The following is a 15,024-nucleotide window of genomic DNA, read 5'->3' as shown; positions in this document are numbered from 1 at the left end:
TGAGTGTAGGAAGTGGAAGGTGGTACTCGCAACCTTTTGGGCACAGTGTGTTTATGCTGCAGGATAATTTGAGTTCTATTTTGGATAGTTGTGTATGATATTTAAATTTTAAACTGTACAATTATCCCTCTATGTCCAGTCTCCCAAGCTCAAATGTCTTTTTTTTTTAAACCATCCCACATGCTTGCATGGAGGACATGGGATTTGCAATGGCCCTGATTGCATCTGGTCATCTGGCCTGACCCTTCCCTCACCCAGTGGATCTCATTAGCTGCTGGAGTGGGATGGCCAGTGACCGGTGGCACAGGCCCTTGGTTCTCAGTACCAGATTCAGGATTCTGATCCGATCACATCAGATCTTCGCGTGCAGTTATCGGGTTATTGACCCAAAATAATAACAGTAATCAGAAGTGCAGGCAGATTTAGATTCCTAACGTACTGTTGCTAGAGTGCAGGTATTTTATGTACAGTATGATGGTAAGGTCCCGATAAGTTAATGAACCTGCTGGGTTTAATTTAGGGTTCATGTGTTGCAAGACAATATCAGGTGATCTCGAAAGAAATAGTAGACTAAAATGTTTATTCTTCTTAATCGGTGTATTCCATTGCTAATATCCTCCTTCGATTACCATCGCTGAATATCGAGTTTGATTTCCAGTGGCAATGGGCTTGAAAAATCTTCCAAAAGCAAGTTAATGTGTCTAGTAATGCCATCCTAAGAGAATGTGAGTTGACTCAAAGATTTTTTTGGCACGTTAAACTGTGTGAATAAATTATTTTATTTGTAGCACATTTGACACACTTTAAATGGAAGTCAGACTTGGGCATCAACAGTTCTAATTCCCTAACATGGTCTCTTTCTGAATGTTTTTTATTTTGGACCCATTGTTACTCTTCATCAATGTGGTCAAAAACAGAAGAGGTAAAAATGACATAGAACATTTAAATTATACACTTTGTAAATGACCAGTTCACAGAGGGTTTATTTCTTTCAATTAGTTACTGTGTACCGTCATCCGGTATTTGTTTCTAATGACTTGTATTTACTTAGTTACAGAGACAAAAATAAGAGCAATGTTAATATGTGTGCAACAGCAGTGTGGAAGTGTCTGTGAAAAGTGCATTGAAAATATCAGCAGTTCCATCTAGGTTTTCTGCTCTCCACAGATCTCCTGTACAGGTTGAGTTTATTTGGAGATTCCTCAGAAGCTTGAGCACTTGTCTTTCTAAGATGATTGAGGCATCCTGTTGCTGTGCTAGAATACCTATTGTAGCCATGCTCTCTACTTAACAGTCTGTGAAAATAAGTGCAGAGCACAGTTACATTTAAGTTTGACTGCTTCAGTATGTATGTCACATATGCAGTGTCTGTATTCTTCCCTAATTCAAAGCTGTGAAACCTGTTTGTGTCCAGAAAGAAGCGGTCAGCTCTCAGAATCGTAGGAAACCTAAATTTGAAGCCAACATGGCAAGCTGTATGAAAGTTGAAATGGAAAATAAACTGAAAACAGCACAAAGTCTCCAAATATAGATCTAATGCATTTGACCTTTTAAGTATCGTTTTGCACTAAAAATAACCTTGAATGTACCTAGTGGAAAAAACAAAGTAATATTACATTAGAAGACTATTGCATTTGCATTTTCCACCTGTTTTAGAGTTCTCTGCTTCTGTAAAGCACAAGGACACAAGGAAATAAAAAAGCAATCAATGATATAGTCATAATTGAGCTTTATTCAGCTGCCACTTCAGACTTGGTTTGAAGTAGTACCCTCATAACATTCAAGCTCATTAAAATTACACCCAATATGTTCACATGCAACACTGCCTGCCTTCTGATGACATGCACACCAAAGAGCTTGCGGTAAGAAGTCCCTTCATTTCCTGTCTCCTTGGGAGACGTTTGCAACTAAATTTATTTGTATTTACTTTACTACCATCCAGCATAATTCTGCCTTCTGGTCTGTTCCTTTATAAGGCATCTCAGGGTGTTATTTTCTTTCTGAATTGATAAAAGCACATCTTGAAATGTACAAAAATAGCCATTTTCCCCTGGGTTGCATTGACTTAAATATGTAAAAGTTGCTTTCGCAGACCTCTCATTTAAATACTGAAACATTTATAACAATGATAACAGCATATCTATTGTCAATGTTTAAAAATGGCCTTAAATGTTAAATTCACCTTTCTACTTTTGAAAATAATGTAGTGTGCATAACTAGATTTAGGATTTAGATTTTGATTATACAATCTAATAGTATTGTGCTCTTTTATCTTTTTTTCTACACTTTTTGGAAACATGAGGAACAAAATATATTTTTTAAAATGAAATGACTTTTCGCTGACAAAAGCATCATTAAAATGAATTTGGTTTGCTCAAGTATCTCTTCCCCTAAAGATAAATACTTTATTTGGACACTTGGAATTCAAGGATATTGAGCAGGCTGATAAACATGTAGACTACAGTGTTTTCAGTAGCCCCTCAATAATCCTTTACCATTGATATCATAGTAGAATTAATTATGAAAATTGAATTCACAGATCTTGGTGTAGACTTGCAGCAGTGAGTTGGTAATGCATTTTAGAGTCTGTGCCCTATGCATACTGTACAGTCACATGATCATTAGGTAATGATAAAAGAAGTGCAGAAAAAATGATTTCCATTATGTGCTGAATTCAGTACTACAATCTAAAAAAATTAAGCTCAGACAAACTAAAGAATTTTGTTTTGTATTTGTATTAGAAAATGCAGAATTTAATACTTCAGATCAGTAACAGTAATTCCTCAAAGCCCTTTACAGATAGTAGGAAGCTGACTTCAACCACTAAAATGCGGAGCACACTAAGTTGATGCATGGCAACTATTTTGCACCTGCAGCCTCACTGCACAGGATGGATCAGGTGGCAACGTGAGAAATGACTTCAGCAAGTGAATTAAAGAGGGCTGGATTTTGAAAGGTTTTAAAAGTGGAATTTGGCCTGGATTCCAGTTAACATCCCTCCTCTAATGAATACTGTCATGGGGATCTTCAGTGACCAAATAGACCTCAGTTTAACATCCAAAGGAAAAAAAAAAAGATCTTTTGAAAGTAAATTACAATAAACTTTTAAACTTTAATCTAGTTTCTTTGAATTCGTATACCGATGTCTAATAAGTGATCTGCTTTGTTTACTTGGCACTGTTCTATGCTGGCATATATGAGCATTTTCTGTATCAACAAACAATTATAAATGACCCCTTGTTTGGCCATGGTCAAACTAGCCCTGCCAGTACCCGTAGCCTTGATGCATGCTATGGGTACAACTACACAGACAAGCTGCAGAAATAGCTCCAATACACTGCCTTTAATTGCAGTGTATTATGTGATTTTTAACATCAAAGTGATTGTACCTGACCCTGGTACTTCTAAGCAGCCTGAAAAACAGCCAGATTAGAATAAATGGAAATGCTATTTTTGTAAATGTTTGTTGTTTGAAAAACCAGTGGAAAAAACCATGGCAGAGAAAATATCTTGATCCTTAACATGAATGACAATTTACAGAAGCTCTGGGGGGTAAAACTATAAAAAAGACAAGCCGCATATTACAGAGTGATTTATACTGTACCATGTGAGGTCACGTCTTTCTGTTACTTGGTATCCTTTCCCTCTGAAAAATCCTGATAATTTACTCCAAACTGTGAAGTACTGTCTCACCTCGCTGACTTGGAGGACATCTGTTTTCTCAAATACACTGGCTGGCTGATTTCAAGCTGGATGCGATCATGCATTAGGGATGATCTAGTTTTTCTGTATTTCTCATAGAAGAAAAAATGCTCATGTTTCTGAATAACACAGGTGGTGCAGACATACCTTGCTGTGCTGTTGTGTAAACAATATACCTGTACCACAAACCTAACTTGGTTTGTGTTCCAGCTGAAGCTCCCTGTTACTAATTTATAGGATTCCAAGGGTGACCAGGCAGTATTGTCTTCCTGTAAGGGATCTAATGTCCACTAAGACAAAAGATCCAGTTTGAAGGGGCCACTGAGACTTGTTCAACAGCAGGAGGTGGTTGCGTAGACTAGACTGAAGTTATAAAGCAAGTTTCAGAGACAATATGTGGTATTTATCTGAAAGATATTGTAGTGGTTTTTTCATATGGCTTAGCATGATGGATCCTGACTGATTGTAGAGCACTGCTTGGTATTTTAACATTCCTCACATAGTTGTCCTTGAAGGAGGTGGAAGAAAAATGGAGGCACTAAACAGCCATTACAACATATTGGAGGTAAATTTTCTAGTTTTAATGAGATGTTTCTCTGTTATTCTGAGTACTCAAAATGCTTTGGAAATTATCTTAATCTCTGTTATGTTTACATGAAGTAGATTTTGTTTTCCAACCAAAAGTGTAGGACTAGTGATAGGTGTTTTCAAATACCCATTCTAAAATATAAAATAGTACTTCTGAAATGACAGTTACTCTAAAAACAATGAACTGTACTAAATTAAATAGATTTTCCCCCAAACTAACATTTTGTGGTTATCTTAATATGACAACTTGTCAGAGGGTTCTCTCTCTGTGGAGAGAATCTAATTAATTTGACTGCTTTTTGGAAACAAAAGTGTGTCACATGGAATACATATTTGAATACAAGATGTGTTTTATTTCCAACATGTCATTTAACTCTCAGTATTGCACCATCATAAACCTCACCTAGCTCATTGCAGTGCTTGTTGGTGAGAATCTATTTAAAAGCGTGACTCACTACGTTAAGCCTTGTACATTACCAGGATACTTAAAGGTTTTGTGTACTACTGTGCTTTAAAGACTAAAAATGCTAGTCTTTAAGGTTGTTTTGCAACAACTCTCAAAGATGCTTTTGAACTACAGTTACATCTACTGTGTACTTGCTTTTATTAGCCACATTTAATGGAAGCTGTATTCATGTTAAATTTTATAGTTATTATTTTCCTCTTAATAGTAATGCCTAAAACCACATTTAAGAGAAATTCAATACCCTTGTAAGAAAGACTCCTTCTAATTAATTGTATAGTTATTGGTAAAAATTTTGTTTTATCGTTTTTATATACAGTATAAATACTTTATTAATGAATACTTCATTATCATTATTGTTCATTGGAAACACATTATTTGCAGCTTCTAAACTGTGTTTCAAAAGTGTTGCCACATATGTAGATGCATTCAAGTTTTACACTGATTGGTATAATTATAAAACTAAAACCTGCTAGATCAGCATGGTAGCTTATAGTATGCATGGTAAGTGGATCCACATGCCCCGACCCACCGGAATTATCATCTGAGTGGACATTGAGAAATTGCAAGTGTTATCTTGATGGAATGCTCTGCAGTCATATGTTAGGTTTAGGGTTATTTTGAATCGTGCAAATGGTTTCTCTGCATAAAGATTTAAATTGCCAGACCTCACTGTGTGCAACTGCATTCCTTACCTTAAGAGGATTCTTTTGCATTCTTTCAGATACAAGCTTCCATAAGGGAGTTACTGTTCCACTCAGTTGGCCAGATTTGAACTTGAAATTGACAAATTCTTCTGGAGTGGGAGTTTCACTGTGGTATTGCCAGAACATTTTTTTTATTTTGTCAGCACCACAGACATTGCCAGTATTGTAAGGCAGCTTATAATATATATATACGTTTCTAAAATATTTTAATGCTCTGAGTGCCTGACTTAGGATTTCAAAGGTATGAGCTGCAGACCATTTCTCCCTATATAAATTTAAACTGCTAACCGGAAAATAAACATTTTAAAATTACGTGAAAATATTCGCTTCACAATAAATATGAACTTGCTCGTAGACCTTGCTTCTAGCATTAGCCTAACCCTCAAGTGACTTTCTAGGGCTTGTCTAACTGTGAAGAATTTGCGCTTCTCAAAAGGTGTCACGTTCATAAATCACAAGACCCCTCAGCTTGCAGCACCATGCATCCATTAAAGAACGGGGCTTCTATTGCAGGCCAGAAATGCAAATTCACAAAAGGTGCTCTGTTCCTGAGCACCAGTGATTTATTGGTTTTCACAGCAGGTGTTTGAAGGGGGGGGGGGGGGGTCCTTATTAAATGTTGGGGGGGGCAGGGAGGTCATTTTCTGTAGGATGCCTGGGTTTGCACATTTTATTTTGTTGTGTTTTGGCCTCATTGTTTGTCTTAAACAGACATGTCCGTGGTTGAGATTACATAAAGCTTTGAAAGTTAAGGAATGAGAATTTCGGTGACAATCTGTTGGTTTTGTCAGGTTTTGTTATTTCATTATGGTGTATTACACAGGGCACAGTAGCTGCAGCCCTTCCTTTCATCTCTGCTTTTTAGCTTGTGTTGTGGGTTACATTGATTTTAATCCTCCTTCATTCATTTTAATGGGACAGCTTCCCATCATGTTTCTAGGGATTTATTTGGTTTCTATCCAGTGATCAAATTGTTTTTGCAGCCTGTCTGATGACAAATGATGGTAATCTTTCTTTTGTCCATCTCATACATGCCAATTTGGTGCCCATCTAGCAAAATAAATTTCACCATCAGCATTGTTCTTTTCCTTATCATTGCGTTTTTAAAGTCAAGTTTGATACTTATGACAGTACAATTACTCAAAAATAAACCCCTCTTACAGAAAATATTTTTAGGTTGTGATTTGTCTTTAGCAGCCTAAGCTTTGTACTTATGGATATTTTCTAGGGGTGAGTCTAATAAAATATATAAAGAATAGTCTGTTTACCAAAATAGGTGTAAAGAGCAGTAGCAGTCTGATTTGATAAATCTTTTTTTTACAAGTCTGATTTTTACAGATGTTTACAGATCTTTACCTGTAGTTTATGTTGCAAAAGAGATACACCTGCTGTAAACCTTAATCATATTGTACTATTTTGCTGCATAGTTATAGTGGGAGACCACTACAAACATGTTAAATCAGATTTAAAATTTCTAATTGCTGGAATTAACAGGATTGTTAGTTTCAATTTCAACACCTACTCAAGATCAAACCTTCTGATGATAATTATGATAAAAAAATGTCAGAGCCACGTCAAATTCACATTATTTTCAAATTGAAACATCATTTAACAATTAAATTATAATATTTTAAAACTAAAACTCCAGGGTTCCCAGCAGGAACAAATGTACAAAGAAATGAAAGAGAACCTAATATTTAAAAACACCAAACAACAAAATGTCTGCTTTACGTTCCCGTTTTTCATCTTAATCCATTCTTGTTGACCACTTATTAGTGGAAGAGACTGCCCTAAAATATGGTTTTAAAAGAATGCATTCCAATCTGCAATCTTCTTTATGAAAACATACTGTATCTTTAAGTATATAATAGTCAGAGCAAAGTCTTAATTTCCCATAAGGCCTACTTAATATTGTTATTAGTTCTTTACTTAATTTTAGAAAGAAGCCTTTTGGGCTCATTGCTCATTTAGGTCAGCAGTCTGAGGTAGCCCAAGGCTGGCTGTCCGGATTGTCCGATTCCGTTGGCTCTCAGCCGTATTGAACTCCTGCTAGAGCAGGGGTTGGAGCATGTTTCAAGAGTTGGCTTACTTAAGGGTTGCAAATGTCCAGCTGCAATATTATCACTTATCGTGATGCTATTACAAGCCGGTAATTTCCATATTGTATTGTTGATTGAAGAAGTTTCTGTTACACAATCACATCCTTTTTGTCTTTTTTGTTTTTAGTTATTTGGATAATACAGCAGAAAAACATACTGTTGATTAGGGCCTTATTTCTTTTTCCCCTTTCTTACCTTTTCTCACCTTTTAGAAGTATTTCATAATTGGTCTCATTGTTACAACTCATGCCTGATAATGACATATTAGTGGTGCTGTCTCCATGTTTACATATTTAGCACTATTGCAGTCGTGACTCTTATTAGCATCCTAATTACCACTGTATTTAAAAAAGATATCTATTTTCGTTACAGTTATACTCTGGTAACCTGGTCATGCTTGTTTTTTCCTAGCTTGTAGGTGGCCAGTTTGACCTGGAAATGAATTTCATCATTCAGGAAGTGGACAGCATCACTTGCATGGTGGAGCTCCTAGATAAGTGTGATCAAACCTGCCAGGCTGAAGTATGGAGCATTTTCACCGCCATTCTGAAGAAGAGCATCCGCAACCTGCAGGCCTGCACGGAGATGGGGCTCATCGAGCAGGTCCTGATGAGGATCGATAAAACTGACAGCATGATTGCGGGTATGTCTCTTGTGTAATTGCAGGTCTGAAGTTAAACTAGCATCTTCCTATTCTGATCATGTTTACTCCCCATAATCATCATCACTCCATGACATGTATGGGAGCGCACAACATTACGTTGCCACATAATCGGTCTGGATCATTGTCATTACTCTCTCTAATGGAGACATGAAGAGCATGTAAGAAATTTGAAGGAGAAATAGGTTTTAGGGCATTCAGCCAGTACAAAATGAATATTGTATGTATTTCAAGCCACTTTTCGAGTCGAATTTGGTAAAGCTTAAAAAGGATGTGAAAAAATAGCCATAAAGAAAGATGTGAAGAGAGTATGTCTTATAAAGGCCTCTCTGTGAATTATGGTATAAATGCTCAGTTTTTCAATTCACTGGTTGTAGGGATACAGCCTTGATCCTGGTGCTTTCCTCAGGTGTTATGTGAAAGTAATCGTGAACTTTATTGGTCCCTAGCGGCCCACAAACAAAAAAACAACCCTTTATAGGAGAGTCTTCTGAAGCAGTAGTGTTCAGGAAACAAAGGAAAATATTGAGTGTGGTTTTAATCAGGTATTAACTATTGCATCATAAAATGTTGACTTTGATAATTGAGATGAACCGAAGGACTGTCATTGTCATATTTAGTTAAGGATTATGCAAAAAAAACAAACATTTAATTACATACTTTATTTATCTAGTAGTTTCCTAGTGTTATCCTGGTTACATTGTAATTTCTTTTACTGGACCATTTTGTTCTGTTGAATACTGAACCCCTTCTCTGATACACCCGAAGAAGGCTCCACAGCTGAAACGTTGTGTTTTCTTTCTTCTTTTTTTCAGCATGGAATAAACCTATTACTTGTTCCCTTCTCAGATAGCTGCAAATACCATTTGTGCTGAGGGAGTATTAGATTGAATGGCTTTAAATGTACTGCTGCTAATGATTTAAACAGTGTTTACTGTATCATAAAATAAGTACCAACTTCTTCTTGAGTAATTTCCAAGGAACGTTTATTTTTCTGCTTTTGAAATGAGTAAATCTTTTCTCAAGAATTGTGGTTTCTTTCACCCCATGTTTCCCATTCCAGTGATCACGTAATTGTACAGTACTTGAAACAAATTACTGGTAATTAAGGGATTCTGAGCTGTCTGAACCTGTATGTGGGATGGTGACTGCTGTGATGAGGAGATGTGCTCAGTTTAATAGTGTTGTACAATGCTAACATGCTTGTTTTTTTGTTACAGATTTGCTTGTTGATATGCTGGGAGTTTTGGCTAGCTACAGTATAACTGTCAAGGAGCTAAAGCTGTTCTTCAGCAAATTGCAAGGAGAAAAAGGACAATGGGTACATTTTTATTGTCTTTAATTTTTTTAATATATTGCTAGATTTTGAACCAGTTGCTGGTTTTAAAAACATGTCCATGATGTGACCTTTCGTGGAATTTACCAAACTTTGACAGAACTGCTGTGTTGTAGTAGACTTTTCCATTTCCTTTTCTCTCTTTCTTCCTCTGAATAGTATTTCTATGCACATCTTTGCTTTTATGCATACATTACCTTAAAAATACACTTTTTAATGTGCATCATAAAAGATGTTTTAAGCTCTTCACAAGACAAAAAAACATTCTGTTGAAGGCTACTGAAGTGAAAGGAAATATTTGTGGGAAGAGAAGTAATAAAAATAGGGTAAAGTATAATGCCAATAAATCTTATTAACAAGGGATGAAGGGAAAGCCACTTGTTTGTCAGTATCTTTAATCAAATTGTAAAGTAAATGGGTCAAGTTTCCTTTTTTATGATGTAAAAAAGAGCTGCAAGAGTAATTAATTGCTTCAGGTGGCTTGAACAAAACCATATTGAGCATATTTTTAGGGAAAATAAAAACAAACTTGAATTTATCTGTTGTGCCTTATGTAAATCGCTGTGACTACAAGTAAAATTGTATCAGTGTCTTTTAAAATAATTAATCCTGATCAAAATTTAAATTCTGCTGATGAGATTTTGTGTCTTTAATATTTGAAGCTCCTAACTAATGAAGAACTGCTGGGAGTTTAAATGCATGAACATATTGCTGTTAGATATTTTCGCCATCTCCTGGGGGAGAGGGGCCTGACAGAAAATTAAAGTGAAGGTATGCTTACATGGGCTTGATTAGTGGATTACAATATGGTCTACTTTGTCAAAACAGCACCCAAGAGGTATATGTTACTTTTTTAAGCCTCTATCTCACTCTGTTCACATGTGTCTTCTGTGTATCTTTTCTCTTTCAGCCTCCGCATGCTGTGAAGTTGCTGTCAGTTTTAAAGTATATGCCACATAAAAATGGTCCTGACTCCTTCTTCAGCTTTCCTGGGAAGAGTGCGGCGGTGAGTTTGTGTTTAGAAAATACATCAAGACAGTACTATATCTCGATCACCTAGGTAATTAGGCCAGTAGATATTTATCCAGTACCTTTGGGTTGCTCTATATTAAATGTTCTTTCTTTAGTTGAGTCTTAGAAGATCCCAGTGAATGACAGTCACCTATACCGGATATCCAATATTCCTGGAAAGAAGTGCTGCCTTACTTTCATCCTGAACATGCCTCTAGCGAATTTCGAATTTCTGGTTTTGTTGTTGTGGTCACTTTTTTTTAAAGCTGTTGCTCTTTCTGATTTGTTTCAATGACAATGATTCAAACAGAGTGCTCCACCTGCAGCAGTGAGGCACAATTGAAGGAGGAAACCAGAGGTATATTCATGCAATCACCTCTTGCAAGTGGAAGGTTTTTTATGTTTTAGGCTCCCTAAGATATCCCGTAGTGTCATATATTTTTTTTAGCAAATGTATTTTTCAGCTTTAGCCATGCAGAATATTTCAGACAAAATAACGAAAGAAATGTTTGCCAAAAGAAATTTCCATGGCATCAGTTTAATTGGCACTTGTCTAAATACAGTTAAACATCTTAGGTCTGTTTTTGGTTTTACCGGACAAGTGAGTAATTTTAATCAAGAATTGATAGCAACTGCAGTTCTTTTGTCTTAAGTCAAAAGAACTGCACGCTTGTACTGTGACAGAGCGTAACAGGGATGTGAGTGCAGGCATGGCTGACTGAATTAACATGGAGTCTGCTGGAGATAAGGATTTTGACCAAAATTCTCCCAGCATTTTCATACTGTATGTAGGAAAACGTCTTATTAACAGCATTTTTGTTGCTGGAGATTCCCATCAAGCTTTGATGGTATTATCGTTAATCAAGGTGTAGGTAGTTTTTTAAGCCAGTGGTCATTTATTTTCTTGCAATTGGAAAAAAAAAGGCATCTCCAATGTCCAGAAAGACATACTGGAAACAGGTCCACATGAAATAAAAAGAGGCCATGTTGTTGTGCTCCTGTAAACATTCTTTTGCATATAGTCTGTGAACATCTGCAGAAGGAAGCTAGCTGATGAGCTTTAGCTATCTCCCCTGTTTTGGTTTCCAAAAACCAACTTCTTAATATTTTTGCATAGATTTCCAATGATAAATAGAGAAACTGTTGGAAGTAATGATAACTTCCCCATATTCCCTGTATTAATGTATTAACTGGGAAATATCTTTATTATTTGTATCTAATAATAATTTGCCCTCTAGCAGAATGAGTGACTTGATCTTAAATGGATGAAAAAAGGTCTAATTACTTTGTTGCCAGAGCATCACTTTTTAGATATTTTAGTATTTAATTTTTTTAGTAATTTTTATTCATGAATCGTGGTGTAATACAATAACAGCAACTTTTTAATCTGAACAGAACATCAGAATATAGGTAACAAGGAAGGATTACCATAATAAAAATGACAGCTGTTAAATATTTTGTACTTATATTGTGCGATGTGTATTCGTACAATATCACAGAATTGTTTGGAAAATTAAAAAGTAAGTGAAGGATTCATTATTTTCGTAACAGCTCTAGCTGTTAGGACAATAAATGTGTAACTACAAATGTGAATCTAATGAATCTGTTCAGCCAATACAATTTTTTCCACCTCCTGTGTGGAGGTGATCCCAAATGGAACTGGGGGAAATAGATCAAAAATAACAATGCAACAGAAAGTGAATTGAAAGTTTTGTTTTCGTTCTATAATGCACAGATATTATTTTGAGACCATAGGAAAAAAACGACCCTCATAAATTATTATTCTATTAAAAAATATTTAATTGAGCTGCGGGAATGCTGCTTATTAGTTGTGTGACAGATAATGGCTGTACCAGGTGTTTCTGTCCAGAGCCAAAGTGCTGCCACCTCTGTCATGAACAGCTTGAGTTTGAGATATGAATCCTCATTACCATGGTGATCTTCATCTCTTGTTAAGCAAGGGGAGTACTGTAGATATCCTGCAGTCTGTAATGCAGTTCTGGAAAACATCGTTAACTCAGTTTGTATCTCTGCACAGCAGGGCAGCCTCTTAAATTTGTCAGGCTGTGTTCCTTTTTATGTTTGCTTTGCAGAACTGACACTAGCAAAGTGCCGGAAACATGGCTCTGACAAGCTGGGGAGCTGCTCCAGTGGGGCTTATGAATAGGCAGTGTCATAAGGCTGAATCTGGACTCGTGAATAAATGCAGATCAGTTAGGAGACAGTAAAACTCATGTTCCATGATTCCAGTAAAACTCGTGTTCCATGATTCCAGTAAGTTTAGAGCTTTTAAAAAACATATTATAACACGGTGTCTAATACTGATGGGCACAAATTAATTATTTAAGGAAAGGAAAGTAATATCCACTGCAACGCTTTTATACTTTATACTATAATTTAAGGTTAACGTTGAGGACAAGATGGGTATATGTTGAGTAAGGCTAAGAGTTCAGCCGACATTAACTTTGGCTTTTCACGGGACATAATTTAGATATTTGAATCCAAAAAAATAATTATGAATGCTGAACAAAGATTACTGGCGTATGATATTTTATTAACATATTTCCATATTAACAGTTTTATCTTTTACTAAGTACAGTATGGAACATTCCGTTTAGGAGTTAAAAACAGCTTGAATATATGTATACATAAAGTAGTTTTAAAATATGAATGTTATTTTTCTACTTTTTCTTGCCTGTATGCATTCATTCAGTCATGTTTCCAGTATATGCCTATAGTCCGGTTGCATTACTTTTCTCCCTGCTCAGTGGCTTTTACAATATTCGACAAGTCTAAATTCCTCTTATTTTTCTCTGGCTCTGAGCATTTCCATATATCCTTTATCAGATTCCTGTCAGGAATCTTTATTTGAGCACTTTAAGCATGCCCCTTTCTACCTTGGTCTAAATACTTGAACTATTTAAGCAGTACCTTCTGTATGCTCATCTTGTTGTATAAATGCTGTCTAAATTCATAAAGCTGAAAAAACATTTTTGTACATTTTTCATGGGGGCAGGACACAAGCCATTAGGCGAGATTAGCGTGTCCCAGACCGGATCTTTTTAATGTGCTGGTTTGTCTATGCTAGTAATTGTTTGGTCAAATGTGTAAAACCAGCTTTGTTACCTCATTTTCATCTGACTCTTCAATTGAATGCAATGATTGTCCATAACTGAGTTCGCTCACGAAAGAGGGAAAATGGTTGGAGGAGTCTCTTCTAATTTTGGAATGATGCTGCGAGCCTGTTGCAAAGTCTTTGGCTTTGAAAGCACTTCCTGTTCCTCGCAGGCTATAGCTCTGCCCCCCATTGCCAAGTGGCCTTACCAGAATGGCTTCACCTTCCACACCTGGCTGCGCATGGATCCCATCAACAACATCAACATCGACAAGGACAAACCTTACTTGTACTGGTGAGTGACGGCAGCGCAGCTCACCGGCAAGCCAGCCAAGGCAGCGCCATGGAAGGTTGCTCACTTGAAAATGTAATGGTTTTGACATTTTCGCAGAAAATGTTTTGAACTTTCTCTGTAAGCACAGCATCCGTCGTTTTCTCTAAGGCTGGTGAAAGTCACTGCATTTTCAGACTCTTCACAGCAATGCTCTCTCACCCTCCTGCTGATTTCCATTACTTTGGCCCCAGGATACAAGATGCAGTGTGTAGTGTAGTTATTCATGGTCTCACTGTGGTTCAGCGCTTCCTTTGGAATTGGACTGAAGGTGATGTCAGTCTCTTCTGTGGCACATTGGTCCTGTTACTTTCAGAGTAGAATATGGATTGTTTGCTTGAATTGTCCTCTTCCCTGAGGGTGCGTTTAAGGTTGCATTACAACTTGTTAGGCACGAGAGCACATACTTTGCTTTTGTGCAACTAATATGCTTTCTGTTCTAAATGGAGTGTGGAGTTCTGTGAGGCGTACAGCCATACGCAGAGTTCATTGATTAATGGTGGTGTAATGTTTGTCAAGTCACTTTAAGATACATTAAATTAATGATTTTCCTTTCTGCCCTATTTTCAACATTTAGTTAATTCTTATGAAAATCATATTAAGAAGATTGTGATTTGTGTGCTTTATAAGACCTCTAATCACACAGTTCAGTTTTGAAAGAAAATTTCACTCCTCCACTGTGACCTTTTAATACAGAAGAGATCTGCAGTAGCTACATTTATTCATTTCTAACAATGTTTGAAGTGTGTATTTTTTAGCATTTTCATTTAAAAATACCCCCATGTTTCCACCGCTCGCTCTTTCTAATATAGCTACACTGTTTTCATGCCATTCAACTTTTTTTCAAACACCCTCTGAGTTAAGATGTGGCTTTCTCGTAGTTTTCGCACTAGTAAAGGACTGGGATACTCTGCGCATTTTGTTGGCGGCTGCTTGATCGTGACTTCATTAAAATCCAAAGGGAAAGGATTCCAGCACTGTGTGAAGTATGATTTCAAACCACAAAAGGTA

General features: G+C 36.5%; 1 protein-coding gene across 8 annotated transcripts in view; it reads left to right on the top strand.

The window, feature by feature from the left end:
- Positions 1-15,024, top strand: part of lrba (LPS-responsive vesicle trafficking, beach and anchor containing) — a 289,988-nt gene that overhangs the window by 29,424 nt on the left and 245,540 nt on the right. For all 8 annotated transcript variants that reach the window (XM_088910702.1, XM_088910752.1, XM_088910744.1 and 5 more), the window contains exons 2-6: positions 7,971-8,202; positions 9,441-9,541; positions 10,467-10,562; positions 13,856-13,977; positions 14,895-15,021. In XM_088910702.1, the coding sequence (XP_088766828.1) occupies positions 7,971-8,202; positions 9,441-9,541; positions 10,467-10,562; positions 13,856-13,977; positions 14,895-15,021 (678 nt within the window). The remainder of the gene's footprint in view (positions 1-7,970; positions 8,203-9,440; positions 9,542-10,466; positions 10,563-13,855; positions 13,978-14,894; positions 15,022-15,024) is intronic.

This window comes from Atractosteus spatula, chromosome 1, assembly GCF_055471065.1.
Source record: "Atractosteus spatula isolate fAtrSpa1 chromosome 1, fAtrSpa1.hap1, whole genome shotgun sequence".
Taxonomy (NCBI): domain Eukaryota; kingdom Metazoa; phylum Chordata; class Actinopteri; order Semionotiformes; family Lepisosteidae; genus Atractosteus; species Atractosteus spatula.
The sequence above is the reverse complement of the archived record's forward strand: the minus strand, read 5'-3'. Positions and strand labels throughout refer to the sequence as shown.